Genomic DNA, 27,922 nt, shown 5'->3' with positions numbered 1-27,922 from the left:
TGTCTTGGGTTTTGTCTGATGACCAGTGTGAACACGCTCCTTTTCTGCCTTCAGACCAATTTATACTCCAGTTCATTTTTTGGGGGTTTAAGATATATTGCACAGGTAATGGCACCTTAATGTGACGATACACGGCCCTATCTGTGCCCGTATAATGGCGCCATACAGTTATTTACTCACAAATTGTGCCTGTATGTCTCTATAGTATCCACGCGATACAAATAATCCCACCATACTGTTTCTAAATAGTAAACTCCTATCATAACGCCACATAGTGCTGAACAATACCACCGTTCATTTGCTAATAAACACATCCTGAATGCGCCCGTGTAATGAACGCAGAAAGTACCCAAGCGTTCCTAAATAATACTCCCTAGCCGTATATACATAGTGCCGCCAAATAGTCCGCTCCCAGACTGCGGCGGTATAATATCACACCGAAATAATAGACGGCGTCTAAATGATGCCATTGTGCAACACCTATATACTTACTATACAGCGCCATTCCGTGACAAAATAATGCCGCCAGATACTGCACCGCTCTGTGGGCACGGTATGGCTTTTTGACAGCTTTGTATGATCTAGCACTTTGTGGCACTGGGTGGGCGCAGTATGGCAGTATGTCAGCTGTTTGTGATCATTATATCGTCTGTCTGGCACTGTGTGGGCACAGTATGGCAGTATGTTGGTTCTATATGATATGTGGTCTGTCTGGTACCATGTGGCTCTATGTGGGCACTGTATGGCAGTATGTTGGCTGTGTATGATGATCTGTGGTCTGTCTGGCGCTGTGTGGGCACTGTATGGCAGTGTGTTGGCTGTGTATGATGACTGTGGTCTGTCTGGCTTTATGTGGGCACAGTATGGCAGTATGTTGGCTGTGTATGATGATCTGTGGCCTGTCTGGCACCGTGTGGGCACGGTATGGCAGTATGTTGGCTGTGTATGATGATCTGTGGTCTGTCTGGCACCGTGTTGGCACAGTATGGCAGTATGTTGGCTGTGTATGATGATCTGTGGTCTGTCTGGCACCGTGTTGGCACAGTATGGCAGTATGTTGGCTGTGTATGATGATCTGTGGTCTGTCTGGCACCGTGTGGGCACTGTATGGCAGTGTGTTGGCTGTGTATGATGACTGTGGTCTGTCTGGCTTTATGTGGGCACAGTATGGCAGTATGTTGGTTGTGTATGATGATCTGTGGTCTGTCTGGCTTTATGTGGGCACAGTATGGCAGTATGTTGGCTGTGTATGATGACTGTGGTCTGTCTGGCTTTATGTGGGCACAGTATGGCAGTATGTTGGCTGGGTATGATGACTGTGGTCTGTCTGGCACCGTGTGGGCACTGTATGGCAGTATGTTGGCTGTGTATGATGACTGTGGTCTGTCTGGCACCGTGTGGGCACTGTATGGCAGTATGTTGGCTGTGTATGATGATCTGTGGTCTGTCTGGCTTTACGTGGGCACAGTATGGCAGTATGTTGGCTGTGTATGATGACTGTGGTCTGTCTGGCTTTATGTGGGCACAGTATGGCAGTATGTTGGCTGTGTATGATGACTGTGGTCTGTCTGGCACCGCGTGGGCACAGTATGGCAGTATGTTGGCTGTGTATGATAATCTGTGGTCTGTCTGGCACCGTGTGGGCACTGTATGGCAATATGTTGGCTGTGTATGATGATCTGTGGTCTGTCTGGCTTTATGTGGGCACAGTATGGCAGTATGTTGGCTGTGTATGATGACTGTGGTCTGTCTGGCACCGCGTGGGCACAGTATGGCAGTCTGTTGGCTGTGTATGATGATCTGTGGTCTGTCTGGCACCGTGTGGGAACAGTATGGCAGTATGTTGGCTGTGTAAGATGATCTGTGGTCTGTCTGGCTTTATGTTGGCACAGTATGGCAGTATGTTGGCTGTGTATGATGACTGTGGTCTGTCTGGCTCTATGTGGGCACTATATGGCAGTATGTTGGCTGTGTATGATGACTGTGGTCTGTCTGGCACCGCGTGGGCACTGTATGGCAGTATGTTGGCTGTGTATGATGACTGTGGTCTGTCTGGCACCGCGTGGGCACTGTATGGCAGTGTGTTGGCTGTGTATGATGACTGTGGTCTGTCTGGCTTTAGGTGGGCACAGTATAGCAGTATGTTGGCTGTGTATGATGACCTGTGGTCTGTCTGGCACCGTGTGGGCGCAGTATGGCAGTATGTTGGTTCTATATGATACGTGGTATATCTGGTACCATGCGGCTCTATGTGGGCACTGTATGGCAGTATGTTGGCTGTGTATGATGATCTGTGGCCTGTCTGGCACCGTGTGGGCACAGTATGGCAGTACGTAGACCATATGCCACCTGCTCTTGCTGCCCTCGCCGTCTTATCTGTTGATGCCTTATATTTCATGCCTAGACACCCGTGTGCCGCTGCCGGTGGCGTACAGTCCCCGATACGTGGAGGCCGCCTGGTATTCCTGGTGGGTGAAGCAAGGATTCTTCAAGCCGGAGCACCAGGTGAGGAGGAAGTGTGAGAGGCGGCACCGCCATTACAGTGAGGAGCGCCCCCTACTGTCAGACCATGCATTGCGCTAAATAGAAAACAAGGGGAGAAGAGGAAGACGCAGCTGCAGATTCTCACTTTCTAATTAACCCGTTCAGGATCCGGCCATTTTCTGTCTTTGTATTTTGTTTTTGCCTCCTCCTTTTTCCATCGTCATCGCTGTACGGGGAATTACCGAAAACTGCAGAGGGGGGAAAAAGACCCCAAATCCGCAGCACGTACAGATATGTGGATGTAACGTGATAAATATGCATTTTATTTTTCCTTTCTCCCATCACAGAATCGTCTCCCCCACGCCCGGCCTCAAACCTTCTCAATCTGCATCCCTCCGCCCAACGTCACCGGCTCCCTCCACCTGGGCCACGCTCTCACCGTCGCCATAGAGGACTGTCTGGTGCGCTGGTGAGTAGGAGCGTCACGTCTGAAAAGCTGCACAGACCTAAGGTCTGATCACTGCTGTGTAACCGCTTAGATGCCACTGTCAACTTCTGACTGCAACATTTAAAGGGTTTTTATCCCTCGCTGCCCATCAGCCCCCCATGATGTGACCTCAGGGTGCCAGTGGGTTGCCATGAAGACCCCCCTTTCCCCATCGCTGCCTATATTTACTATATTGAACAAATGATCAACCAATCACAGGATCAAACTTCTTGGGAAGGGGCGAAAAAGTAAATGGAAGTTTGAAAAGTTTATTCCCCCCCCCCCAAAAATAAAGAAATAACCATATTTGGTCTCGCCACCTTTTGTAAAAATCTAACCTATGGTGATATAAATACCGAAAAGAGAGGGAAATTAAAAATGGAAACGCCAGACTTGGTGCTATTGTTGTCTTGTAAATACCCCCCCCCCACCCACCCCAAAAAATGGATTAATGGATCCAAACAAATGTAGCCCAAAATGGTTCCAATAAAAGCTGCAGCTCGGCACATTAAAAAAAAGAAAAATTAAAAAGCCTTCGCCACTGAAATAAAAAAAAAAAAAAAAATTACACCACAAAAATGAAAATTCCCCCCCGTCCAATGAGTTAAAGGGATTTTCCAGTTAGAAAAAAACAATTATACTTATTTGCCTCAACGAGCAAATGATACAACTTTCTAATGTATTTCCGTTATCGAACTTCCGGCTTCTGCTTGAGATAAAGGCAACGTTTCCTGTGTCTTCCTGTGTGAAGGCGTCCGGCTGCTTATTTCCATAGCACAGCCAGCACTGTCACAGCCAACATATAGACCTAGGAGGAGGTTGGCTTAGCTATTGAAAAGAGCAGCCAGCCAGTCCCCTCTACACAGCAGTGGTCATGAACTGACAGTGGAAAAGCTGCCCTGTCACAAGCAGAAGTCGAGCCACAGCGGATTCTTTCCTCACACCGGTATTGCAGCTCATCCCCATTCAAGTGATACCTTTGTGTAATACCAGACCCGGCCTGTATGCTGGTGTGGAGCTGTTTCTGGGAGGAAAACAAATTGCAGACCCCTTTTTTTTTTTTTTCGAATCCCGCACAACCTCTTTAATTCAGCAGCGATCAGAGCAGAATGAAGTGGCATCACGGTCCTGTGTGTCTCTGCTTTCTTCTTGGTCAGGAGGAGGATGCTAGGGGAGAAGGTGCTGTGGGTGCCTGGATCCGATCACGCGGGGATCGCCACTCAGGTACGGCACTGGATCTAAAGGAAATGATCAGATTTCAGGCGGATTTTATCACTGATGCCAAGGCTAAATCCTTGTAAAATCCGCATCCCATGAATGTGACTGGGGCTTGTGCCGCCGTTACCAGGCTGCTGGCGATGGGTTTTTGCCATCCTGCACAGGTATACAGTGCAGTAATGCAGGAGACCACATGCTGGGCGGTGTAGTCCCACCGCAGGGTCTGTGCTGACTCGCTGCTGTTTCCCCGTCATAGACCGTGGTGGAGAAGAACCTGTATAAAGAAGGCGGCGTCTCTCGCCACGATTTGGGTCGGGAGGAGTTTCTCAGGGCCGTGTGGCAATGGACGGAGAGGTAAGAGATGCAATCAGTCCTGGTCGCGGCCAGAGCCTCGGGGTCTCTGACTTTGTGACCTTCTTCCTTCCTGCAGTAAAGGGGACAGGATCTATCACCAGCTGCGGTCCCTGGGGGCGTCTCTGGACTGGGACCGCTCCTGCTTCACTATGGACGAGGTGAGACCCCGTTATATGGCGACATCGCTGATCCCTCCCCGTACCGGCCGGCCGCGTCATACAGCCGGCACCTGAGCTCTGATCGCTGCTGTGTAACTATTGAAATGTCGCTGTGAATCTCTCAGAACATCACTTAGGTGACAAGATCCGGCACGTGGGACTATTGTGGCACCGGACAGATTCTTGGAACGTCCCGATCGCCAGGGGCCTTTCTATAGAATTGCACTGATTTCTATAGAGCCTTCCTATTCCGTGGTGCAGTACAGTCTCATCCTCCCCCGTAATCATTGCCGCCTCTCCTAGTCCTGATTCTCTTCCTTTCTTCTCCAGCGTTTCTCTTGTGCCGTGTCTGAAGCCTTCATCCACCTCTATGAGAGCGGTTTGGTTCGTCGCCGCCATCGTCTTGTGAACTGGTCCTGTGCCCTCCGATCCGCCATCTCTGATATTGAGGTAAGACATGGCCGTCCGACCGCCACCTCTGAAAGGGAGGTAAGACATGGCCGTCCGACCACCACCTCTGATATTGAGGTAAGACATGGCCGTCTGACCGTCGCCTCTGAAAGGGAGATAAGACATGGCCGTCCGACCTCCACCTCTGATATTGAGGTAAGACATGGCCGTCCGACCACCACCTCTGATAGGGAGGTAAGTGGTGGATCGTCCGCCGCCTCTGATATAGAGGGGAGGCATTTATCATCCACCACCCCTTGTCATGGAGGAGAGACGTGGACCGTCCCGTCCGCCGCCTCTCGATATGTAGAGGAGACGTGGACCGTCCTGTCCGCCACCTCTTGATATGTAGAGGAGACGTGGACCGTCCTGTCCGCCACCTCTTGATATGTAGAGGAGACGTGGACCGTCCTGTCCGCCGCCTCTCGATATGTAGAGGAGATGTGGACCGTCCCGTCCGCCCCCTCTTGGTAGGTAGAGGAGACGTGGACCGTCCCGTCCGCCGCCTCTCGGTAGGTAGAGGAGACGTGGACCGTCCCGTCCGCCGCCTCTCGATAGGTAGAGGAGACGTGGACCGTCCTGTCCGCCGCCTCTCGATATGTAGAGGAGTTGTGGAACGTCCCGTCCGCCGCCTCACGATATGTAGAGGAGTTGTGGACCGTCCCGTCCGCCGCCTCTCGATATGTAGAGGAGTCGTGGACCGTCCCGTCCGCCGCCTCTCGATACGTAGAGGAGACGTGGACCGTCCCGTCCGCCGCCTCTCGATATGTAGAGGAGACGAGGACCGTCCTGTCCGCCGCCTCTCGGTAGGTAGAGGAGACGTGGACCGTCCCGTCCGCCGCCTCTCGATCTGTAGAGGAGACGTGGACCGTCCTGTCCGCCGCCTCTCGATATGTAGAGGAGACGTGGACCGTCCCGTCCGCCGCCTCTCGATATGTAGAGGAGACGAGGACCGTCCTGTCCGCCGCCTCTCGATATGTAGAGGAGACGTGGACCGTCCTGTCCGCCGCCTCTCGATATGTAGAGGAGACGAGGACCGTTCTGTCTGCCGCCTCTCGATATGTAGAGGAGACGTGGACCGTCCTGTCCGCCGCCTCTAGATGTGTAGAGGAGACGTGGACCGTCCCGTCCACCGCCTCTTGATATGTAGAGGAGACGTAGACCGTCCTGTCCGCCGCCTCTCGATATGTAGAGGAGACGTGGACCGTCCTGTCCGCCGCCTCTCGATATGTAGAGGAGACGAGGACCGTCCTGTCCGCCGCCTCTCGATATGTAGAGGAGACGTGGACCGTCCTGTCCGCCGCCTCTAGATGTGTAGAGGAGACGTGGACCGTCCCGTCCACCGCCTCTTGATATGTAGAGGAGACGTGGACCGTCCTGTCCGCCGCCTCTCGATATGTAGAGGAGACGAGGACCGTCCTGTCCGCCGCCTCTCGATATGTAGAGGAGACGTGGACCGTCCTGTCCGCCGCCTCTAGATGTGTAGAGGAGACGTGGACCGTCCCGTCCACCGCCTCTTGATATGTAGAGGAGACGTAGACCGTCCTGTCCGCCGCCTCTAGATGTGTAGAGGAGACGTGGACCGTCCCGTCCACCGCCTCTTGATATGTAGAGGAGACGTAGACCGTCCTGTCCGCCGCCTCTCGATGTGGACTTCATTGTCCGTCTCTGCTCTCACCATACACCGCACATAGTGTTCTCTTTCCACAGGTGGAGAGTCGGCAGCTGGATGGTAAAACCTTCCTGACTGTTCCCGGCTACGAGAAGAAAGTCGCCTTCGGCCTCCTGTTCAGCTTCGCTTACCCCACAGAAGAAGAAGGTAGATCCTTTAGCCGATGGCGCCCCCTTCAGAACGGCCTCCCCATCACTCAGCTGCCTTCCTTGCTTTGCAGATGGTGAAATCCTTGTGGCCACCACACGTCCGGAGACCTTGCTGGGGGACACAGCCGTGGCGGTCCATCCGGACGACCCCCGGTACCTGGTGAGTGTGAGGAGGAATCGCACAGAGTATCAGACTCGGGACTCCCTGCTGTCCTGTAATGGGGCCGGTGCCGACTGTGTGATACATCCAGCGCCCGCCTCTGACAGCAGTGAGCTCCCCCTAGTGGTGGCTGCTGGACACATTGGTACATGGCAGAGGGGGATTGGGTGACACTCCGCATGTCGTGGAGGTGACTGACCTTGGACTCGTTCTTTCTTAGAGCCTCCACGGCAAAAGCCTCCGTCACCCTTTCTCCGGCCGTCTGCTTCCAGTTGTCGCCCATCGGCTGGTGAACCCGGAGTTTGGCACCGGTCAGTACAGCTCCACACTGTGGTTACAGCTATGACTCACTAGGTGGCAGTGTGATCCTCGCTGCCAATGTTTTCTTGTAGGAGCCGTGAAGGTGACCCCCGCTCACAGCCCGGTGGACTTCGAGATGGCACAAGACCTGGCGCTCCCATCGATTTCTGTGATCGGGGAAGACGGATCCATGACGGAAGCCTGCGGGGATTGGATACAGGTCTGATCATCTATCTATCCTCCCCTTCTCTCGTATCGGTCAGCGTTACAGTGTGTCAGTGGATTCTTACAGGGCGTGAAAAGATTTGACGCCCGGGAGCAGGTTGTGGCCGCACTGAAGGAGAAAGGACTTTATAGAGGAGACCGTGAGCATTCGATGCTGCTGCCCGTCTGTAGGTAAGAACATCCGCAATCCAGATGTAGTTCTCCGTGCAGCCACCAGGTGGCGATGACTGACTACAACCAGCGCCATCTGGTGGCACATCAGCAGATTACAGCAAACTTTACAAACTTTCTGAGTGGGGAGACACTATGAGACCTACAAATTAATACTTTGCGAAGAAGAGAAGGAAAAAAAAAAAAGTAATTTTCGAGACCCGGCACAATTAATTTAGAACCCAAGCTGTGAAATTAAACTGGACCTCAAATGTCAGAGCCCCACAATGAAGTCAAACTGCTGACGTCAGACCCAGACGGCGACCTAAGATGTCAGATCATAAGGAAATTCAGACCCCAGACATTAAGTCTTGCAATCAGGGATATTAATGGATGAATTTTCTCTATGGGTTTCTTAAGTTTCTGAGTTATTGATTCCCATTTCATCTTATAATAAAACCCTTATTTTAATGACTTCAGAAATACAGATTATTTTTTTTCTTTATCAAATGCCAAATTGTCACCTATAAGAGATCAATGATACAATTCTATTCCTGCAGCCACCACTAGAGGGAGCTCACTGATCACAGATGTTCACTGTAATGGAACCCTGTGCAGGGAGCTCCATCTGGTGGTGGCAGCAGGAACAACATATAAGTCCGTAAAGCAGCTTTTATCCCATTTCTTTGTGTCTTGCAGCCGCTCCGGTGATGTGATCGAACACTTACTGAAGCGCCAGTGGTTTGTGAACTGTGAGGAAATGGCCCAGAAAGCTCTAAGGGTAGGACCTGTTATGTACATTATCCTGTCCCTCCCCATCGCCCTCCGTGTCTTCTCATATGACCGTTGTGATATTATCTCAAGGCCGTGGAGTCGGGACAGATGAAGATCACGCCGTCCTATCACCAGAAAAACTGGAAGAACTGGCTCTCGAATATCAGGTAGGCTCATATCGGGGCATGCTGGGAGTTGTAGTTTCACAGCCAAGCAGAAAAGTGGCTAAAACTATATCCTCTAGCATCTCAGGTCAGGCTGGGAGTTGTAGTGCTAGAACAGTTGACAAGCCTCTGGACTAGAGGACGCATGTCCCTGGATTGCCATGCATCCTGTAACCATGACTGTGATGTAAACCTCCATGCTTTACACTGCAGGCTGCTCTCAGAGAATGATGCAATTACTGATGGTCGGTGTTATGCCCTATTTTGAAAAATGAACCAATTCCTATTAATAAATGTGTCTTTGTTCTGTTTTTGGGACATCCTCCTATTCCAGCGACTGGTGCATCTCGCGGCAGCTGTGGTGGGGGCATCAGATTCCCGCTTATCTCGTGTTTCTCCAGGTTAGTGACCTCCGGTATAACGGTGCGGTCTGTATATCAGAGACCGGCTCGTCGCTGACCCCCTGTCGTGTGCGCCACAGGATAATAAGGACGAAAGCGAAGGATTCTGGGTAGCTGCTCACAGCGAATCAGAAGCCAGGAAGAAAGCCGCCAACGTATTAGGAAAACCGGCGTGCGAGGTCATCCTTAGAAGAGGTGAGGACTTAATGAGTTTTATAGAACGGCCCAATAATCCAGAATATCTGCTAATCCGGCACATGTCCTATCCTGTGATGTTGGATAAAGCAGTGTGACTGTATAGATCTTTTCCCATGTAGATGAAGACGTTCTGGATACTTGGTTTTCATCGGCTCTTTTTCCATTTGCTATGCTGGGATGGCCGGAGCGGGTGAGTTCTGCGTGCCTTCTCATTATAGTCTGGATTACATCTAAGATTTATTACTAATCTCCCTTCGCTGATTGATATCATGACATTCTGGCTTCCTGCAGTCGCCACCAGGGGGAGCTCACTGCATACTGAGATATTGCAGAGTACAATGCCTGTATGAAACTCTTGAGCTCCCTCTAGTGGCAGCTGCAAGCATCTGTCGCACTGATTTCCTCTACCTGCAGGAACTGATTTGGGTTTTGTTTTTTTCCTCCTCTTCTTCCAAAAGCCGTAACTTATTTATTTTCCCCTTTTTTCTTTTTCTTACAATGTCTTTGGTTTGGGTTTATTACTGTTTATGTTTTTTTTGGAGGGGGTTAAATCCACGTCCTCGCAAGGAGGACGGACATTCACTTTACTCTTTGTCTCTTCCCTGCAGACTAAAGATCTTGAGGACTTTTACCCCAACTCCCTCCTGGAGACGGGCAGTGACCTCCTGTTCTTCTGGGTGGCCCGGATGGTGATGTTAGGAGAGCAGCTCACAGGCCAGTTACCATTCAAAGAGGTACCTCGATAACAAAGGGGGTGTCCACCGTTCAGAACCCATTTTGTTAAACCCGCTTTGGGGGTCCATTTCATTCTGGAGGACCCGGCATGTCTAAGCATTACTTGGTCACTGTGTAATACTTCACTCCCCCTGCGGGGGAGCTGCAGGGACGTTCATCACTAACTGTTGTGATTTCCATAGATCTCTGCTGATCAGTGGGGATCTTGGACCCCGTAGCTTCTAACTAAAGAGAACTATAGAAAGTGTAAAAGCCTTTTAAGGCGATTTTACAACTATAAAAATTGTCCATCCTTTCAGAGTAATTTTTTTTTTCTTAAATACTTTTGGTTAAAAAAATCATTTTTACAATTGGGTCATTAAATGTTTAGCTCCGTTTGCCTCCGGTACCCCTCCTTTCCATTGCTGGCTGCTGAATGGGCTAACTGAGAATCCATCAGTGAGCTCATTGTGACCAATGGGAGATTTTGTAATATATATATATTTTTTTTATACTCACGTCTTAGTTTCTGTGTTTCTGGATCCTCTGTCCATTTAGGGCTGAGCTGCAGTCCCAGACACGGCCCTCGGCTGCCACCTGCCCTGTGCGGGGTGAGCTCCCGATCCTGCGTCATGCTCCCTATTATTTCACTTAATCTCATACAACCCCTTTAATTCTTCGCCTCCTGAGCATTGCCTCTGGCGATTTGTGATCCATATCGTTGGCTGCTCTCTGGTCACTTTCCCATCAGGTGTTCCTGCACTCCATGGTCCGAGATGCCCACGGGCGGAAGATGAGCAAATCTCTAGGAAATGTTCTTGATCCTCTCGATGTGATGACCGGAATTTCCCTGGAGGTGAGTGCTGCTCCCTAGTACCTCCGCTTGATGGAACAACCTGCTACAGCGGTCTTGTATCACTGACTATGGCATTTTAAAATAATCAATACATTATTTATTTTTCATTTTCCCCTGTGACTGGGGCTGGTACATTAGCCCTAGTTACAGGGGAAATGTAGCTTCCTAGCTGCACAGCGGAGCTGACTGGGTCTATAAGGACCAAGCAGGTCCTGCTCTCTCCTGTGATTACCTTGACAGCTGAGTTTGGAGGAGGAAATGCAGACAGCACCTCTTATACTGCATACATGGCACTTGTTCTGTACTGTGTATAGAGTGATGAGGAAGGCAGAGATGGTTATAATCCATCTCTGTCCTCTCTTTGGGAAGCTCGGCTGTGTCTGACAGTTGTCTCCCCGCTCACGCTGCTGCACTATTCAGTGTAGCTGCTGTACTCTGCAGTGACATTTTAGAACGTCAGTGCAGAGCAAAGTGTGGACCTCTCGGACTTTTGCATTTGTTTCTGTCCTGAAACACTTCTGCTCCAGCGTGCACAAATTGTATCGGACTTCTAGACCTCTTCATTATTGTTCTTCATTTTATCTTCACAGAACCTGCAGGAAAAGTTGAAGGAGGGAAATTTGGACTCACGAGAGTTAAAAGTAGCAGAGTCCGGACTGGTAAGATGGGACGGGTTTATTTAGACTTGGTAAATGCATTTGTGAATGGGGAACAAAGACTAAAACCTAGAAATAATAATGATATCAAATGCGCAAATAATATCACCAAAAAAAAAACCACAGTGCTATGCAATGTACAAATAATATCGCCATATAGTGCCCAAATAATAAAACTATATTGTATCTGAAAACACTGCCATACGCTACAAATAACAAATGCCAATAATACCGCCACACAGTGTGCAGATATAATAGAGCTATATCGTACCTAGTGTCATAGGTTGCAAAAAAAAGTGTTGTACGGCCTCCGTACAGTGCCCAATTAGAAACAAATGCTGCCATAACGGCGCAAATAATTCCTGCCATTCAGTGCCTAATTAATAGAGGTATTCTGTATCTAATAATACTGCAAAAAACATTATTATACATTTTACAAACCATACCGCGATACCATACTGTAATAATAGAGCCATTGTGTATCTGAAAATACTGCCATTCACTGCAGAAATGTGAAACGATACTGTTATGCAGCGCTAAAATAATAGAGCTATATGATGCCTAAAAACATTACACTCCTGGTGCTTTTGCAGTGTATGGCACAAATACAAATAATACCGCCATGCAGTGCCCAAAAACAAAAAAGCTTTATGGTATTACAACACACTTCTATACTCTGCAACCCCCACCTCCCCTCCCCCCCCCCCTAAAAAAAAGTGCTAAGAAATGTACAAATAATACCACCATACAGTGCTCAAATGATACTGCTATATTGTGCCTAAAATGCTGCCGTACACTGCAGGAAAAAAAAAAACGCCACAGTAAAGTTTGACGATAACATTGCTCAGGTTCAAGTAAAACATCATTGACTTCTAGGGCCGAAGCCCCCTGCGGTGGAGGCCCCCCTGCCGTGGAGACTCCCTGCGGTGGAGGCCCTAGCTGTGGAGATCCCTGCGGTGGAGGCCCACTGTGGTGGAGGCCTATTGGACATTTGCCCCTTTTGCCGTCCCTGTAACCCTGATGCCAGATGGCAGGACTGAGATGATACGCCTTCTGTTTATAAGACCCATTAACCATCCTCATCATTTCTTGTCTGATTCCTTTCCCAGGTAAAGGATTACCCCCATGGGATCCCGGAGTGCGGCACCGATGCCCTGAGATTTGCCCTCTGCTCTCATCGAGTACAAGGTGAGGCTCAATCTCCTTTCACCTGCCTTGATGATCCCGAAAGGAGAGCTATGGGGCTAGAGATGGCGCTTTTTTTTTTTTTCTTGAAACAGCGCCCCCCTTTTTCCCGTGGCTGTGTATGGTACTGCAGCTTGGCCTGATCATGTGACTGTGTCTGGTACTGAAGCTTGGCCTGATCATATGGCTGTGTCTGGTACTACAGCTTGGTTTGATCATGTGGCTGTGTCTGGTACTGCAGCTTGGTTTGATCATGTGGCTGTGTCTGGTACTGCAGCTTGGTTTGATCACATGGCTGTGTCTGGTACTGCAGCTTGGTTTGATCATGTGGTTGTGTCTGGTACTGCAACTTGGTTTGATAATGTGGCTGTGTCTGGTACTGCAGCTTGGTTTGATCATGTGGCTGTGTCTGGTACTGCAGCTTGGTTTGATCATGTGGCTGTGTCTGGTACTGCAGCTTGGTTTGATCATGTGGCTGTGTCTGATACTGCAGCTTGGTTTGATCATGTGGCTGTGTCTGGTACTGCAGCTTGGTTTGATCATGTGGCTGTGTCTGGTATTGCAGCTTGGTTTGATCATGTGACTGTGTCTGGTACTGGAGCTTGGCCTGATCATGTGGCTGTGTCTGGTACTGCAGCTTGGTTTGATCATGTGGCTGTGTCTGGTACTGCAGCTTGGTTTGATCACGTGGCTGTGTCTGGTACTGCAGCTTGGTTTGAACACGTGGCTGTGTCTGGTATTGCAGCTTGGTTTGATCACGTGGCTGTGTCTGGTACTGCAGCTTGGTTTGATCACGTGGCTGTGTCTGGTACTGCAGCTTGGTTTGATCATGTGGCTGTGTCTGGTACTGCAGCTTGGTTTGATCATGTGGCTGTGTCTGGTACTGCAGCTTGGTTTGATCATGTGGCTTTGTCATACACTTTTTTGCCATTATATAACAACGCTTCGGTCTATGTCTCTGCCATTTTCCTGAGATGAGACGCCGTATACTCCTTTATGCTTCCAGGTGACGACATTAATTTGGACGTCGCTTCGGTTCTCGCTGTGCGACATTTCTGCAACAAAGTGTGGAACGGGGTGAGATTCACACTGGCCGCACTGGGGGAAGGGTTTACCCCTCTGCCTATGGAAGAGGTGAGGAAAGCTTCTGTCACATGTTTGTCTCTTTAATTTCTTAAAGGGATGGTCCAGGACTATGATATTGATGACCTATCCTCGGCGTTAGGTCAGTGGGGGCCGATATTTGGCGCAGCGGTGACTGCGAGTGAGCGGAGCCCGAACAGCACAGCGCCGTACACTGTGGAGTGGCCGTTCTCAGGTACTGCCGCTCTTGTTACAGTGAATGGGAGCTGAGCTGCAGTACCTGAGAACGGCCACTACACGGCATATGGGGCTATAAACAGCAGGAGGACAACCCCTTTAAGAATCAAATTTTTTTTTAGCTTCAAGAGGTGTTTATTCTTATTGCGACAGCATATTATGATCACTTACTGATCTTGGGGGTCTGTCCGATCCTGAGAATTAAGCGGCCACAGTCTTCCCTTCCCTCCAAACCTTCGATTAGGCCCCCCTTCTGTTCAGGGCCCCCCACTCACTCGACAGGAACTGTGGTTCAGCGAGTGGCCGGAAGCAACAGTAAATGTATGAAGAGGACACACTGCGGACCCCTCCACTCTTAGGATTGGTCGGGTACCAAGAGGTCGGGTTAAGGTCTCTGCAGAGTGGGGGAACTCTAACCTCCGGGACCTCCACTCACCCCAATGTCTGCTGTGTGACCACCGCTCCATTCACTTCTATGGGACAGATGGAGAAAGCCTACGTTCCCATAGAAGTGAATGGAGCGGTGCTCCCTGGAATAGAGGATGGCACCATCTTTGAGGGCGAGCTGTGACAGGAAGCCATCAGGGGTTACATAAATTCTTCTTTCTTCACATCAGCTGAGGCCGCCGGCCCCCCTGGACCGATGGCTGCTGGACCGGCTCCGGCAGGTGACGGAGGAGTGCGAGGAGAAGCTGCGGAGCTACGAGATTCACCAGGTCACCACCGCCATTCACGGCTTCTGGCTGAAGAACTACTGCGATATCTACGTGGTGAGTGGTCTGCGGCTGGTGCACAACTACAATCCCCAGCATGCACTGACTGCTTCCTGCTCAGAGTCGTACCACTTTTGCTCGGCCAGTCCTTCATTGGCTGATGTCACTGTGCGTGACTTGTGATTGGCTGCCTGGGTCACAAAACACAGAATATAAAATATCACGTTAAATAATAAAAAAAAAATAAGAAATATCCATGAATAAAAATCTCCCACCTTTTTGTGCACACAGCTCCAATGCAGACTAATGTGTCGTCACAGTGACAGACTACAAACCTCCCCTGTGTGTAGTCTGGTCCTGCAGACATGTGTTATATCCCCCTTCTGTGCATCGGGAGTAACACAGGACTGCAGGATCAGGCTACACATTGGTCTGCATAGGAGCTGTGTACAGAAAACGGTAGGATGTTAATCTTGTTTGTATCTTTTTTTTTTTAAATAAAGCAATAAAAAATAAGTTTTCCAAGTAGTCCTAATTAAAAATGTAGCGTTTTGTGAATACAGCTCTGAGATGGAGCAAAGTGTAACCTGATCCTGCAGTCTCTCTCCCTTCACTAGATGGAAGGCGACTGCAGGCTCTGACTATACACAGGGCTGGGTTGTAGTCTGTCACTATGGAAGCTCATTAGTCAGCAGTGGAGCTGCGTGCACATAGTAACGCATTTTCATTTTACTGCACAGGAAGCCGTAAAACCCGTTCTGAAGGGTCCTGGCGGCTCCGACGCACGTCAGGTACTGTACCGGGGGGCGGAGGTGACTCTTCGGCTTCTTGCACCCTTCACCCCTTACCTCTCAGAAGAACTGTGGCAGCGATTGCCACCATCGCCCTCGTGGCACCCGCCCAGCATCTGTGTGGCAGAGTACCCCAGCCCCGGGCACACGGTACGATAATAAAAGCCGCGTTTCGTCTGTACTGGCGGCCGTATTATGGCGGTCACTCACTCCTCGCTCTCATCTCGCAGGGTCACTGGTCGTATCCCGAGGAGACGCGGCGCTTTGACTTCGTATACTCGGTGGTGCGGACGTTACGTGGCCTCAGGAGTGACTACAACCTGACGAAGGCCAGACCAGAAGGTAAAGGGTTACTGGGAATTAAAGGGATCTTTCTGCGGTAATGCCAAATAATGTAATTGTCACAGACTACCAGGAAAAGGGGATAGAGATCGGCGCTCATAAAGCATTGTCTAGACTGGATGGAGATCGCAGCAGAACTCTCAGCTCGGTCTGTTTTCACCTCTTGGATGTACGGCCAGTCCTACTCACTGACAGCAAGCTGAGAGTTAAAAAAAATGGCAGGGAATTCAAAGACTAAGTGTATTAAAAAAGATGTCATCACTTTTTGCACCCGCTTGTCTTTCTTGGTGCTGCAGGAATAAGCTTTGGACAAAATCAGTCTCCTTCCCCCTCTGGAAGCTAGAGAGTTCGCTAGCTCCTCTCTTGGCAAGCAAGCTATTTCTACTGAGCATGTGTAACCACCAGCACGCCACTCATTAGATGGACGTGCAAATATATGTGTATATTTTGTATACCAGGTGGCGCCGTATTATGTAAGAAATATCTTGGATCATATTTTTAACACTGAGTAAATGACGAATAATGTTTATTTTTTTATGATATGTAGCGGCAGGACAACCCCTTTAAGAAATATTTACATAACATCGGAAACTCCCTTTAAATACCGTAACTGCTTTATTCTCCAGTCTGTATCTCCTGCTCCCAAGAAGACGACCTGCTGTCTCTTCAGTCTTTCCTGTCTCCGCTGCAGACCCTCTCATTCTCGGGCCCTCTTCACCTCCACCTCTCAGGGGCCACTCCCCAGGCTCCTGCGGATGGTCCTGGCTGGGCCTCGGGGGAAGTGACCGATAACTGTCACGTGTACATGAACCTGAAGGTAAGTAACCGGTGTGTCGGATAGTTACCCCCCCCCCAACACTTACCAAAATACTCCTTATCTAGGATCCGGGATCCCGAGACGCCTCCTTACCCTAATTTTTTTTTTTTTTTAAGATCTCTGCTTGCTGTGAAGGAATGGAAGCATTCTTGGTCTGATCCCACGTGCTGGGCTCTCAACAGGACCTGAGACAGGACAGGATTTCCGCTTCTATTCCCTGACTGAAAGCAGAGATCTTGCAAAGTACAATATAAAGTTACACAACTTTTCCTGATGAAGTTTTAGTTGCATACAGTTGGAGAACTTTAAAAAAAAGTTTTGCACAGTTTTACTGTTTTTTTTTACCCTCAAGGGATCGGTAGATCCGTCCTCGGAAATCCAGAAACTACAGTCTAAACTCAGCAAGTTACAGAACCAGCGGAAAGGCAAGATGGTGGAAGAGGAGACAGAGGTAGGTCCTGCAGATCTGGGACACGTCTACGTGGTGGGGCTGGACGTTGCCATCATTGTCGGACAAACATCACCTTCTTTGTCGTCATTTTTTTTTTTTTTTTTAACAATTCTGTGCAGACGAAAATCTCAAGAATACGACGTATAATGAAGACCTTGGAGCGTTTGTCTTAGGAGGGAAGATGTAAGCGCCGAACCAAAGCAGCGAGCGCCACCTTGTGGTCACCGTTTGTATCACAAGCTCCGATTTGTTGTATGACCTGAGGGAGCTGGGATACTGCCTATGTGCCGCTCTCTATGACTCGGCTGTCGCTCTGCGAATTGTAATATCAGAACTACTGTATATACTTTTTTTTGTATGATGTCTCATTTTACAAGCAGAAACTTCTTTGTTATCCTATTTATTGATTATATGGATGGGTCGATGCGACACTTTCTCAAATCTTATGTCGGTAGTATCTTAAAGGAATTCTCCAGTTTAGAAAAACTATTTTCGTATGACCTAGTTTGCATTAATAGACGGTGGGGAGCGTCTCACTCTGGAGGACCGGGGGCCTCTCCCATATTACACAGACATCCTATCAATGTGAGTGTGCAGTTCTTACTTTCTCCTGTGGTGGCGCTGCAGGGAAGCCAAACCCTTTCTACACCTTGGATTTCAGCTGATCGGTGGAGGTCTGGTGCCTTCTGACTTCACGTAGGTGCATGTAAAAGTCATAGAAATTAAGTTTTGTTAGAACCGGACCTTGTCCAGTAGAAGAAAAGGTCCAGGAGGGTTCTTCTGCCAACACAGGAGTAGAAGAAGACAACCTGTGTGTCGTCTGCCTCGCCCTGTTTAAGATTTTTTTTTACCAAAACTCAGTTACATCTCGTTCTTCTTCTTTGAGGGAGACAAAATCTGCGGTTTTCCCGACAGCTGCAAAGAAATAATTGCCGTCATGCTTGGATTGACAGAGCCGTCGGCCAGTCCGGGCGTTGCGGTGCGGTCCTTGTTCAAGTTATAGGGTCGTCAGACTCTTCGCTTACATTGATTGTTAAGTATTTTGGCCATTTGAAGCTTTTTAACCAATAATCGGATGCATTGGGTCATCCCCTTCTCGGTAAGCTGGAGAGACAAAAATGTGTGTCTCCTGCGTCTCACTGTTGATTACCAATCATGATCTTTTTGACTAATAGTCGCAGACCTTGGGTAAGCGAAGGGGAGAGACAAAATCTCTCCCCTTCTCACAGATTTTTCTAGAATGTTGGGTTTTTTTTGCCTTCTGGCCAAAAGTCATATCTGTAGAGGTAATTGTTTTGGGTGGCAAGAAGAATAAATGAATCAATTTTGGAACAAATCAATCCAGACATGTCCCTGGAAGCAGGGATCACCAAGCTACGACTGGACACATCATACGAAGAGAGCAATCACTGGAGAAGAGCAAAGCAAAAAGAAAGACCAGCAACCTGATGGCTTGATACTTGTCAAGATAATGGCGGAGAAGACCCTGGTGGACATACCTAGGCTGTACAAAGGTCGATCTTTCTACAGAGCGTTGATTCATCAAGTCCCATGGCTCGAGATCGAGCTGAAGGCCGTTAAATAATAATAACAAGAAGCAAAGCATTGAAATCACACGCGAAGACCTCGACATATGACACATCCTGGGTAGGTTTTATTGTACGTATGAAAAAACTATTTAAATGTAATTTTTATATATTTTTTTAACAAACCAAAAAAAAACACATCACAAACACACTCTGTATGGCACAAATTGCCCCCCGGCGGGAGCCTTGGTCAGTGGACTGGAAAAGGAACGAGAAAAGTTATGGAGCTACGAGTGAGAAGTTGTCAGCAATGAGACCACCTAACCTGTCACGTGGACAAAACCTTACATATGTAAGAGACACAAGATGGGGCTGAAGGGGAATCGGTACAAAAATAAATATATACAAATTCTGCTTTTTACGTATTTATAAAAAAAAAATTTGCTCACGGCGGTCAGCGGCAGATTGAGGAGTGAAGTCCTGCAAAGTAAAATATGTGGTTAGTAAAATCAGCAGAATTATGAGCGTGCCGACGGTTTGCAGCGGTCAGGAGTCTGGGTCAATTGTTGGACCTGACTCTCACTTTAGTTTAGCTCCCTGATCTTCAAAGTCAATACTCTACATGGATAAAAGTATTGGGATTTGTGTCTTAATCACTGGATTCTGGTTTCTCATTAGGCCCTTGATGTGTGACATCCGGCCCCTCTGCTACACAATGAGCGTGCACGTCTTCTGAATGTGACATGAGAAGTAAGCTGCCCCTGGCGAAAAACAAAAGGATCAGGCATGTTGATACCCAACTATCGGATCCTTCTCTTTCCAAAAATCTGCCATTGGGGGGAGAATCTGAAAGCCCTGATCTACATTAGTTTGTCTCACGGACATTGGCTGGTTTGGTAATGTTTATGGATTGTGAAATGTCCTACTGACCTTCCAACTTTGCTAAATGCCAGAATTGGTCGTTGTGCTTTGCATGTACAAATGTCCATATATTAGTCGAAAGATGATTTATTCAGTTGCCTCAACCGTGGACCTCATAGACTTACCTCAATGACTAATTACACGGTCCATCATGGATTTATCACCCCGACTGCTGAACTTGTTGCTGTAAAGAACCTGTAGACGAAGACACAAGCAACCTCATTACTATGTATCCTCCACCATCACATTGTATGTTTTGTATAGAAACTTCCAAGCCACTATGTATAAACACATCAATGCAATGTCTGAGCACTAAAATCATATTTTAGCATAATCGCTTGGGTGAAGAACCTGCTCTTTATGTTCAGTTGGACATGAGCCCAGAGGATATAAAGACCCTTCGTCATCATAGAAGCATCTAGCACTTCCCTACCGCCTACTGCATTACATGTAAGGGACTGGACTAATGAACTTCAAGGCTCACAATTACTTGTGGATTGAGAAACATGGAGGAAGGCTCTATGATTGGAGAGCAAGGAGCATATATAAAGTATTTGCATAGGGGCCCCCTGAAATACATAAACTATCAATGGGGGTTCACTGAGGCTCTTGACCCTGACCTGAAGATCCACTACTTCTTCCTATTGATCCACCACCACTTGGTCACACTGTACCTTGACTTTGGGATTGTTGTATTTGGGAGAAACTTCCTCCTCCTGCTCCTTGATTTACTGATCCTCCACCGGTTCCACCACTAGATCCATGAGATTGTGAGATCTGTGAAAAGCCACCGCCAGTTCCTCCTCCTGCTCCTTGATTTGCTGATCCCCCCCCAGTTCCACCACTAGATCCATGGGTTTGTGAGATCTGTGAAAATCCACTACCACCAGTTCCTCCACTACCACCAGTTCCTCCAGAACCTCCACCTTGGTTTGATCCTTGACCAGCTGTAAAGAAATTAAGAGTCAATGATTAACAATGTAGTGAATGTTTTTCTGTTCTAAAATAATAATCCAAATTGCCATACTTCAAACAAGGGGGCTGATCTGTACACAGATTCTACTGACCAACCTATAGGACACATATAAAGCTGCACCCTCCTAAAGGCAGCAACACATGTAATAAGGACAACAAGAAAGGGGAACCCATGAGTCACTGACAGAATTGGCTTAGGACTAAAGGTGGTGACAACGGCCTACTGGACTGTGACTTCTTTGTTCTTAATCCCTCGAGGTAGCCTTTTTTTATACAATCACTGGCACATAGATGGGCTGAAGTCACCATGTCACAGTACCCAGTCAGCTAGTAAGAATTAATGTCAGATGGTGCCCAAGCCAAGACAGGCAGAGCATGGTCACAAGTGATAGACTGGCAAAGGTTTGGAGAGGCTGCAAACAAGACATGGTCAAAAATGCAAGCTGGTTTGATACCAAATGGGAACAAATACCCCATAGTAGTTTCTGGTGCCTAAAGGATCATATTTTTGGGGGATGGGGTAAGGGTCTTTAAAAGTCCTGGGGCATTGGAGTGAAATGTTGCATATAACTCTTTAAGGAGTTTGGATCTGGTGCATGCATGACCAGTATGGTGTAATATAGGAGGAGAATATCGAAAAGGAAAGGGACCAAGACATCCAGACGTGTGGGATGATAGAAGAACAGTGATATACATGAAATAAATGGAGACGAAGGCCTTATCTAGTTTAAGGGATACATTTTAGCTATTTTTAGGGGGGGCAGACCATTTTAAGAACATAAAGTCATAGAAATTATGAGCTTCAGTGTGATTCTTACTTTGTCCAGTCTTCTTACATCCTGGGGACACGGGAACATCTTTTGGGTTTACTCCAGCTGAAAAAAAACACAAGGTGGAAAATAAGTTTATAAAAAAAAAAAGTAAAAGCTGCACATTATGAGTGGTTTCTACATCTTGTACTCTTTACAATAGCTTAGGAACCGCGCAGAGAAGTGTAACCTGACCGCTGCCCCCATTACAAAAATTTATTTCCTGACACAAGGCTAGAATCTAAATCGAAAAATATTATGGTCTATATCAGGTCTGTTTCGGCTCCTTACATGGTGTTATCGAATCAAACTTTGATTACAAGACCTCTGATGATCTATCATCATTTCTGTAGAACTTTAGCAGCTTTTAGTTTTTCAAGCTTTTCACAGATGTTAAAATGTGGCACCGACATAGAGACTTGTATGGATGTTTTGTATTGTTATGGGCTGGGGAACTCTTCTGGTGCCATGGAGTCTATATAATGAGACAAGTGCCCCACCAGATATGTCTATGAAGTCCTTCACCAGCATTAAATCTCTGAGTGAGCAAAACATATCTGAATGTGTTCTACAAAGGGTCATTCCAATGAAGATTATTTTGAATGAATTGGTGAAAAGTTTTAGATGAAAAATATTAGGGCAGGAACCCCCTCCCTCCACACCATAAATTAAATTATTACTTTATATCTATACTTACGTGGTAGCTTAACAGAGCTTGTTGAACTGCCACTAGATACGGAGCCAGTGCCGAAAGAGCCCCCAACACCACCGATACTAACACCATGAATATTCTGTCCAGAACCCACACTTCCTCCAGAAAACGAGCCTCCTCCAGAAATCTGACCAAATGAGCCTCCACTTCCTCCTGAGAATGAGCCTCCTCCAGAATTCTGGCCAAATGAGCCTCCACTTCCTCCAGACAATGAGCCTCCTCCAGAATTCTGACCAAATGAACCTCCAGTTCCTCCAGAAAATGAGCCACCTCCAGAATTCTGGCCAAATGAACCTCCAGAAAATGAGCCACCTCCAGTTCCTCCAGAAAATGAGCCGCCTCCAGTGCCTCCAGAAATCTGTCCGAATGAGCCGCCTCCAGAGTTCTGACCGAATGAGCCTCCTCCAGAATTATGGCCGAATGAGCCTCCTCCAGAATTATGGCCAAATGAGCCACTTCCTCCAGAAAATGAGCCTCCTCCAGAACTCTGGCCAAATGAGCCTCCACTACCTCCAGAAAAAGAACCTCCACTTCCTCCAGAGAAAGAACCTCCTCCAGAACTTTGGCCAAATGAACCTCCAGTTCCCTTAGAGATTGAGCCTCCACCTGAAGAGTGGGAAAATGAACCTCCTCCAGTTCCTTGAGAATTGATTGAACTTAGATGAGAAGAACTACCTCCTGTGCCTCCACCTGTTGCAATGAATTGTGAACTTCCTCCTCCAGAACTGCTGAAGACATATGGCACTCCTCCACCGCCACTTGTAAGGATGCCACTACTACTTTCCATGCTGCCTCCTTGGATAACGGTGTTGCTGTATTGAATATCGGCTTGCACAAGCTGGGAGCTGCTTCCGCCACCCGCAGATCCACTCATAGATCCTCCTGAAGAAGCAGCTACACCTGCAAAAACCAACACAAAGGACGTTAAGTGATCCCTCTGGCTCATAAATTACTCAAAAAAAAAATATCTCTGAAGGATTCTGATGTTGAGGAACTTTACAAATACTTTACATGGGCGATCTTCTCCGAACCTTCATGTCTTACATGGAGAGCAGCATTAATAATTCAGTTTGTTTTATCATCTCTATCAGCACCCCAACTAATCAGCTGCTTGCAGATACAGTTGCGGCCGTATGTAAACAGTGCTCTGTTCACTGTTTACACGACCGCCACGATCCTGAAAACAGCCAATTGATGGATGTGCCAGGTGTTGGACCTCCACCGATCTGATATTGATCATCTATCGTATGGATAGGTCATCATTATCGTAATCTTAGAAAACCCCTTTAATGACTACTGTGAAAGATGACCACAAATAGTTAGCTTTCAAGGATACTAAGACTATATCTTAAATGTATTACAATACAATATCACATTAACATCGTGTAATATCCGGCCTGAAGAAGAGGCCCAAATAGTCCTGAATGTTTGTTGTTTGTTATAAGCTTTTCAGTTGGTCATTAAAAGGAATCTACAAGTAAAGACTATTGGCTTGTTTCTTTTCCATCTACTGGCTAACATGGTACAAAGTAGTTTTTTTCTTTAAAAAAGTAGTAGAATTCTGGATTCAGCTGTGAAGGTAATCAGCCTTGATATAAGCCTTGGTATAACTCAAGTTCAGACAGACCCAATATTATTGACCCATGAACCGTGGAAGCATTAATGACTGCCAGATCCATTTTTGACTCCTTGTATAACTCCTCTCTATACCACCCATATCACCATGATTGTCCCAATATTAACATAATGGAGATGTTGTCATGTGTTTTAGTAAGAACTGATGTAACTAATGTAGAAAGTGGACCGCTCTACCAGTGATAACAAGAATACTCACCAGAAGAGCCACCGCCGGAAATCTGGACGTAGCCCGGTGTCCCATCACACAAGGGAAATGCGGCAATGGGATCTACGGAAAATAGCAAAGATGGGGGAAAAAAGGGAAAACAATGGTGAAGGGGTTATCTTAAAATAATATACTACAGTATAAATATGCTTATAATCATTTAAATGGGTTGTCCACTACTCTGACAACCCCTTCTCAATCAATGTTTCCCCCATGCAACCATATCAAATAATAACAACTATACTCACCTCCGGTGCCTGCACCGTATCTGCGAGGTTGGCGCCTGGTCTTCTAGAGCTTGTGTAGCCAATTAGCGACCGCTTCCCTCTAACTTTCTTCAAGCAAACTGAGTTCTGAAGGACTTTCTCACTTTTTGTGTGTGTCAGTTTTGTCAGAAGAAAGTGAGGGAAGCGGAAGCTGATTGGCTGCAGGGCTTGAGTGACATAATGTCACACAAGCCCCGGGAGTCCAGGTGCCGACATCATAGGAATGGTGCAGGCAACGGAGGTAGGTATATTATCTTACGTGGAGGAAACATGTTTGAGAAGTGGTTGTCAGAATAGTGGACAACTGCTTTAAGTTTTTCTATTGGGACAGTACTTTGCCATAATGCTCGTAACACATGTAACTTACCAGTGGGACCAGTTGGTGAGTAGCTTGGGATCCTGCAATACAATTGAGGAGCTGCATCTGCAAAGATAAAAGCCAACATGAAGTGTACAGCTTTACGTAACCTTACATATATATAAATAGATGATTGAATAGATAGATCCCAAAAATTTAATAATTTACAAATTGTCACTGAACGCTTGCAAAATTAGGAAAAAATCGCAATGCACAATGAACATAAAAAGTAGACAATATTTGGGATTCCTTCAGGTTGTGTTGCAAAACATAATTTGTTGATTTTGGCTTCCTGACAGTTTGATGGATGAGCGTTTGTGTCGGCTGCATTATGTCCTCGGCACTAATCGTAATTAATCATCTGCTGCAATTATTCCTCCAAGTTGATGTAAGTTCCAGATACATCAATCCAGTTATGTTAAGATCGTCTTACCCTTTTGGGTCCGAGGTTACAGATTAGAACAGTTGGATATTTTTGTGTAATTTTAACATTATATTTTATACATTATTTTGTATCTAGGAAAAGTCATAAACCTACAAAAAACAGTTTCTAATTTTTGCCTCTTTTTTTTTATATTTCTTTATTTTTTTCTGCCACATGTATCTAGGAAAAGTCCTCAACCTACATAAATCATTTGAATTTCTTAAAAAAAAACAACAATTTTTGTACCTTTTTGGAATTTTCGTTAAGATTTTCTTTTTACCTTTTTATGCCACATGTTTCTCAAAAAAAATAGAATTTTGAGAAAAAACGATTAAGCTACATAAACCATGCCACATTTTTTTTAAAAAAATAATAAAAAAAAAATAGCAAATTTTTAATTTTACAGTTTTGGTGGATAGGACTTTTTCATGCTATTTTATTACTATTTGCATTTATTTTGTTGTTTTACTTTTTTTTTGCCATTGGTTCATTAGAAATCAGAACTTTAGGAAAACCATAAAGCTGAGTAAATCATGAAAAGAAGTGAACAACGAATATAAGCAAACACAATCCAAAAAGTAAAATAATGCTAAATGTATTCATTTGTTACTTTTATTTTTTCTTATTATTTATTATTTTTCTGCCAATTTTACTTTCCCTTTTTTATGCCACATAATTACTAATAATTAAATGTAAACCTTGGAAACAACCAGACTGATATATAATTCAATACTAGACTTAATACCGCCCAGCCTGGTATGAAGACAGTCATAGGGTGGAAAAGGTTATAACCAGTGTCTTCCTCCTCTGTTAGCCTCAGGCACTTTTTACATGGAACAATAGGGTGCTACAATTATATATAAGGCCTATCCTACAATATCACCCATACCTCAATCATCATGCTTGCTACAACACGTCCTACACACCCTTGTACCAAAATTTTACTGCCGAAGCCCATAGTTGGAAAATGCTCCCAAAACATTGGCATTAGTTATTCTGACCATTACCCTTGATAAGACAAAGTCCCAAAGGGGCACTTTAATTTATCAATAAGTCAAATTAGTCCACTTGAGTCTAGTCCCTCTTAATGGAGTGAGCAATTGCTCCAATTTATTCTCTTTGATCATTTCTAGATTCCCTAATTTGAGCCAGGTCGAACAGAAGCTTGAGTTCAAGAACATCATCATCATTCAACTATAAAACTTTTAAAATCTCAACGTCAAATTGTTGATTTTCTTTTTTTGGTTCAACTTTTGCATCGTCGATGTAACCCTGCACAGGTAGTACTCACCCATGGTCCGGGTGTTGTGCAAAAATACGTACCGGGGCTCATCACATAGCTGAAACCACAGCCCAACACCATCAACTCAGCACCATGGACAGAGAATCAGGAACAGGTAGTCCCTAATGTCTATTGCAAAATTGGTTTCTTATTATTATGTTGTCGAGATGTTTAGAGCTAATATGCAATACTGGTATTTATATATATGGACACAAAAATATATATAAACCACTTGTAGGCAATATCCAATTAAGTGCCCAATTTTTATAGAAAAAATATAAAAAGAGCAATAAAAAAAATTAAAATATATAATAATATCAAATTCAGTGACCAGTTTATAAAAAAAGGTATAAAAGAGGAATAAAGAATATATAACACAATATCACATTAAAAAAGTATAAAAGAGCAATAAAAAATATATAAAACAATATCAAATTCAGTGACTAGTTTCTAAAAAGAATATGACATAGTTATAAAATGTATAAAACATATTTATACAATATAAAAATGTAGGGTCCAAATCATAAAAAAGGTATATGAAAGAGCAATAAGATATAGAAAAAACACTTTTCTATAACCATTCAATGTTCAATTTGTATAAAAAAGTATATAAATGTGCAATAAAATAAATAAAAGTAAATAGAAACACTAATAGAACAATTCATCGTCCAATTTAAAAAAAAAAGTTTGTGAAAGAGGCAATAAACTAGATAAAAACACTTTTATATAATAACAATTAACTGTCAAGTTTATAAAAAAAAGTATATAAAAAGGAGCAATATACAAAAAACAAGTTTGTATAATATGACTATTCGGTGCCTAATTTATTTAAAAAATTTATATAAAAGAGCAAAAAGGTATATGAAAATCACTTTTATACAATGCAAAAAAATCACTGCCCAATTTATGAAAAAATATAAAAGAAACGTGCTTGAAAATAAGATAAGTATTTTGTATAAGTTAATTCTATTCAGCAATATATAAAAAAAAAATTCAAAAAATATTCCCTCAATATTCCTGCAAAAAATAATATTACAAATTATAGAATACGATAGATAGTCAATTTGGAACGCATTCGTTTTCAGTCAGTAAACAGTATAACGCCCTAAAGACCATATACCGAAGAAATGAATAACTAAAGAAAAAATAATAATTGACTTCAAAAAGATTAAAAGAAAATCTGAACCCAAAAAATTGAAATAAGTATATAGCGTAAAAATAATAATAAAAATAAAAACCAAGAAGATCGTAAGTAAGAAAAAATGGCAAAAAAAATATTTTTCTACATACTAAATATAGTTAAAAAATTGTTAAAAATAAGAAAAAAAATTTTTTTTGGAATGATTTAAAAATGGTATATTGTGAAAACAACAGATGCAAACAGCTGGAACTGAAGATTGACATTGGGTTTACTCTACACATTATTGTATTTCTTGTATATTAATGTTCCCTGTACTTACTGCAGACGCTCAGCACAACGGTGCAGCACAGCAGGGCCCTAATTGGAGCGAACCTGCTCATCCTGACGTTTGGAGGTTCCCTTTTTTTGGAGCACAGGATCCCTTCCCCATTCAGTCAGTGTCATATATAGAGCTGGCTCAGTAGGAGGAGATATTA

At 45.6% G+C, this 27,922-nt stretch overlaps 2 protein-coding genes across 2 annotated transcripts in view; one reads left to right on the top strand and one right to left on the bottom strand.

The window, feature by feature from the left end:
- VARS2 (valyl-tRNA synthetase 2, mitochondrial) overlaps positions 1-21,537 on the top strand; it is a 23,137-nt gene extending 1,600 nt beyond the window's left edge. The window contains exons 4-30 of the mRNA XM_073641798.1: positions 2,405-2,505; positions 2,832-2,953; positions 4,129-4,195; positions 4,446-4,543; positions 4,620-4,701; positions 5,032-5,151; positions 6,862-6,970; positions 7,044-7,132; positions 7,353-7,443; positions 7,525-7,652; positions 7,725-7,828; positions 8,507-8,588; positions 8,672-8,748; positions 9,080-9,146; positions 9,227-9,341; positions 9,464-9,534; positions 9,953-10,078; positions 10,810-10,914; positions 11,505-11,573; positions 12,680-12,758; positions 13,762-13,889; positions 14,693-14,845; positions 15,529-15,729; positions 15,810-15,921; positions 16,548-16,738; positions 17,091-17,189; positions 17,309-21,537. Of these exons, the coding sequence (XP_073497899.1) occupies positions 2,405-2,505; positions 2,832-2,953; positions 4,129-4,195; positions 4,446-4,543; positions 4,620-4,701; positions 5,032-5,151; positions 6,862-6,970; positions 7,044-7,132; positions 7,353-7,443; positions 7,525-7,652; positions 7,725-7,828; positions 8,507-8,588; positions 8,672-8,748; positions 9,080-9,146; positions 9,227-9,341; positions 9,464-9,534; positions 9,953-10,078; positions 10,810-10,914; positions 11,505-11,573; positions 12,680-12,758; positions 13,762-13,889; positions 14,693-14,845; positions 15,529-15,729; positions 15,810-15,921; positions 16,548-16,738; positions 17,091-17,189; positions 17,309-17,362 (2,840 nt within the window). The 3' untranslated portion in view covers positions 17,363-21,537. The remainder of the gene's footprint in view (positions 1-2,404; positions 2,506-2,831; positions 2,954-4,128; positions 4,196-4,445; positions 4,544-4,619; positions 4,702-5,031; positions 5,152-6,861; positions 6,971-7,043; positions 7,133-7,352; positions 7,444-7,524; positions 7,653-7,724; positions 7,829-8,506; positions 8,589-8,671; positions 8,749-9,079; positions 9,147-9,226; positions 9,342-9,463; positions 9,535-9,952; positions 10,079-10,809; positions 10,915-11,504; positions 11,574-12,679; positions 12,759-13,761; positions 13,890-14,692; positions 14,846-15,528; positions 15,730-15,809; positions 15,922-16,547; positions 16,739-17,090; positions 17,190-17,308) is intronic.
- Positions 18,822-27,922, bottom strand: LOC141155131 (uncharacterized). The gene is made up of 8 exons (XM_073641805.1): positions 27,766-27,922; positions 24,609-24,665; positions 23,967-24,038; positions 22,118-23,032; positions 21,430-21,486; positions 20,311-20,583; positions 19,762-19,831; positions 18,822-19,195 (listed from the first exon to the last, which is right to left on the bottom strand). Exons 1-7 carry the CDS (start codon positions 27,824-27,826, stop codon positions 19,797-19,799), a joined length of 1,470 nt encoding a protein of 489 aa, XP_073497906.1. The 5' UTR covers positions 27,827-27,922; the 3' UTR covers positions 18,822-19,195; positions 19,762-19,796.

The sequence above is a fragment of the Phyllobates terribilis genome, unplaced genomic scaffold (genome assembly GCF_046119375.1).
Source record: "Phyllobates terribilis strain yellow unplaced genomic scaffold, ASM4611937v1 Scaffold_7__3_contigs__length_470593459, whole genome shotgun sequence".
NCBI lineage: Eukaryota > Metazoa > Chordata > Amphibia > Anura > Dendrobatidae > Phyllobates > Phyllobates terribilis.
This window is presented reverse-complemented; position numbering and strand designations above follow the sequence as displayed.

Bases quoted from the DNA above. Each gene is read 5' to 3' on its own strand.
- LOC141155131 (XM_073641805.1), bottom strand. From the start codon at position 27,826: ATGAGCAGGTTCGCTCCAATTAGGGCCCTGCTGTGCTGCACCGTTGTG. The intron at 24,039-24,608 runs GTAAGTTACATG...TATTTTCCGTAG, and splicing joins CTCACCAACTGGTCCCACTG to ATCCCATTGCCGCATTTCCC. The intron at 20,584-21,429 runs GTAAGAATCACA...ATTTCTTTACAG, and splicing joins ATGTAAGAAGACTGGACAAA to CTGGTCAAGGATCAAACCAA.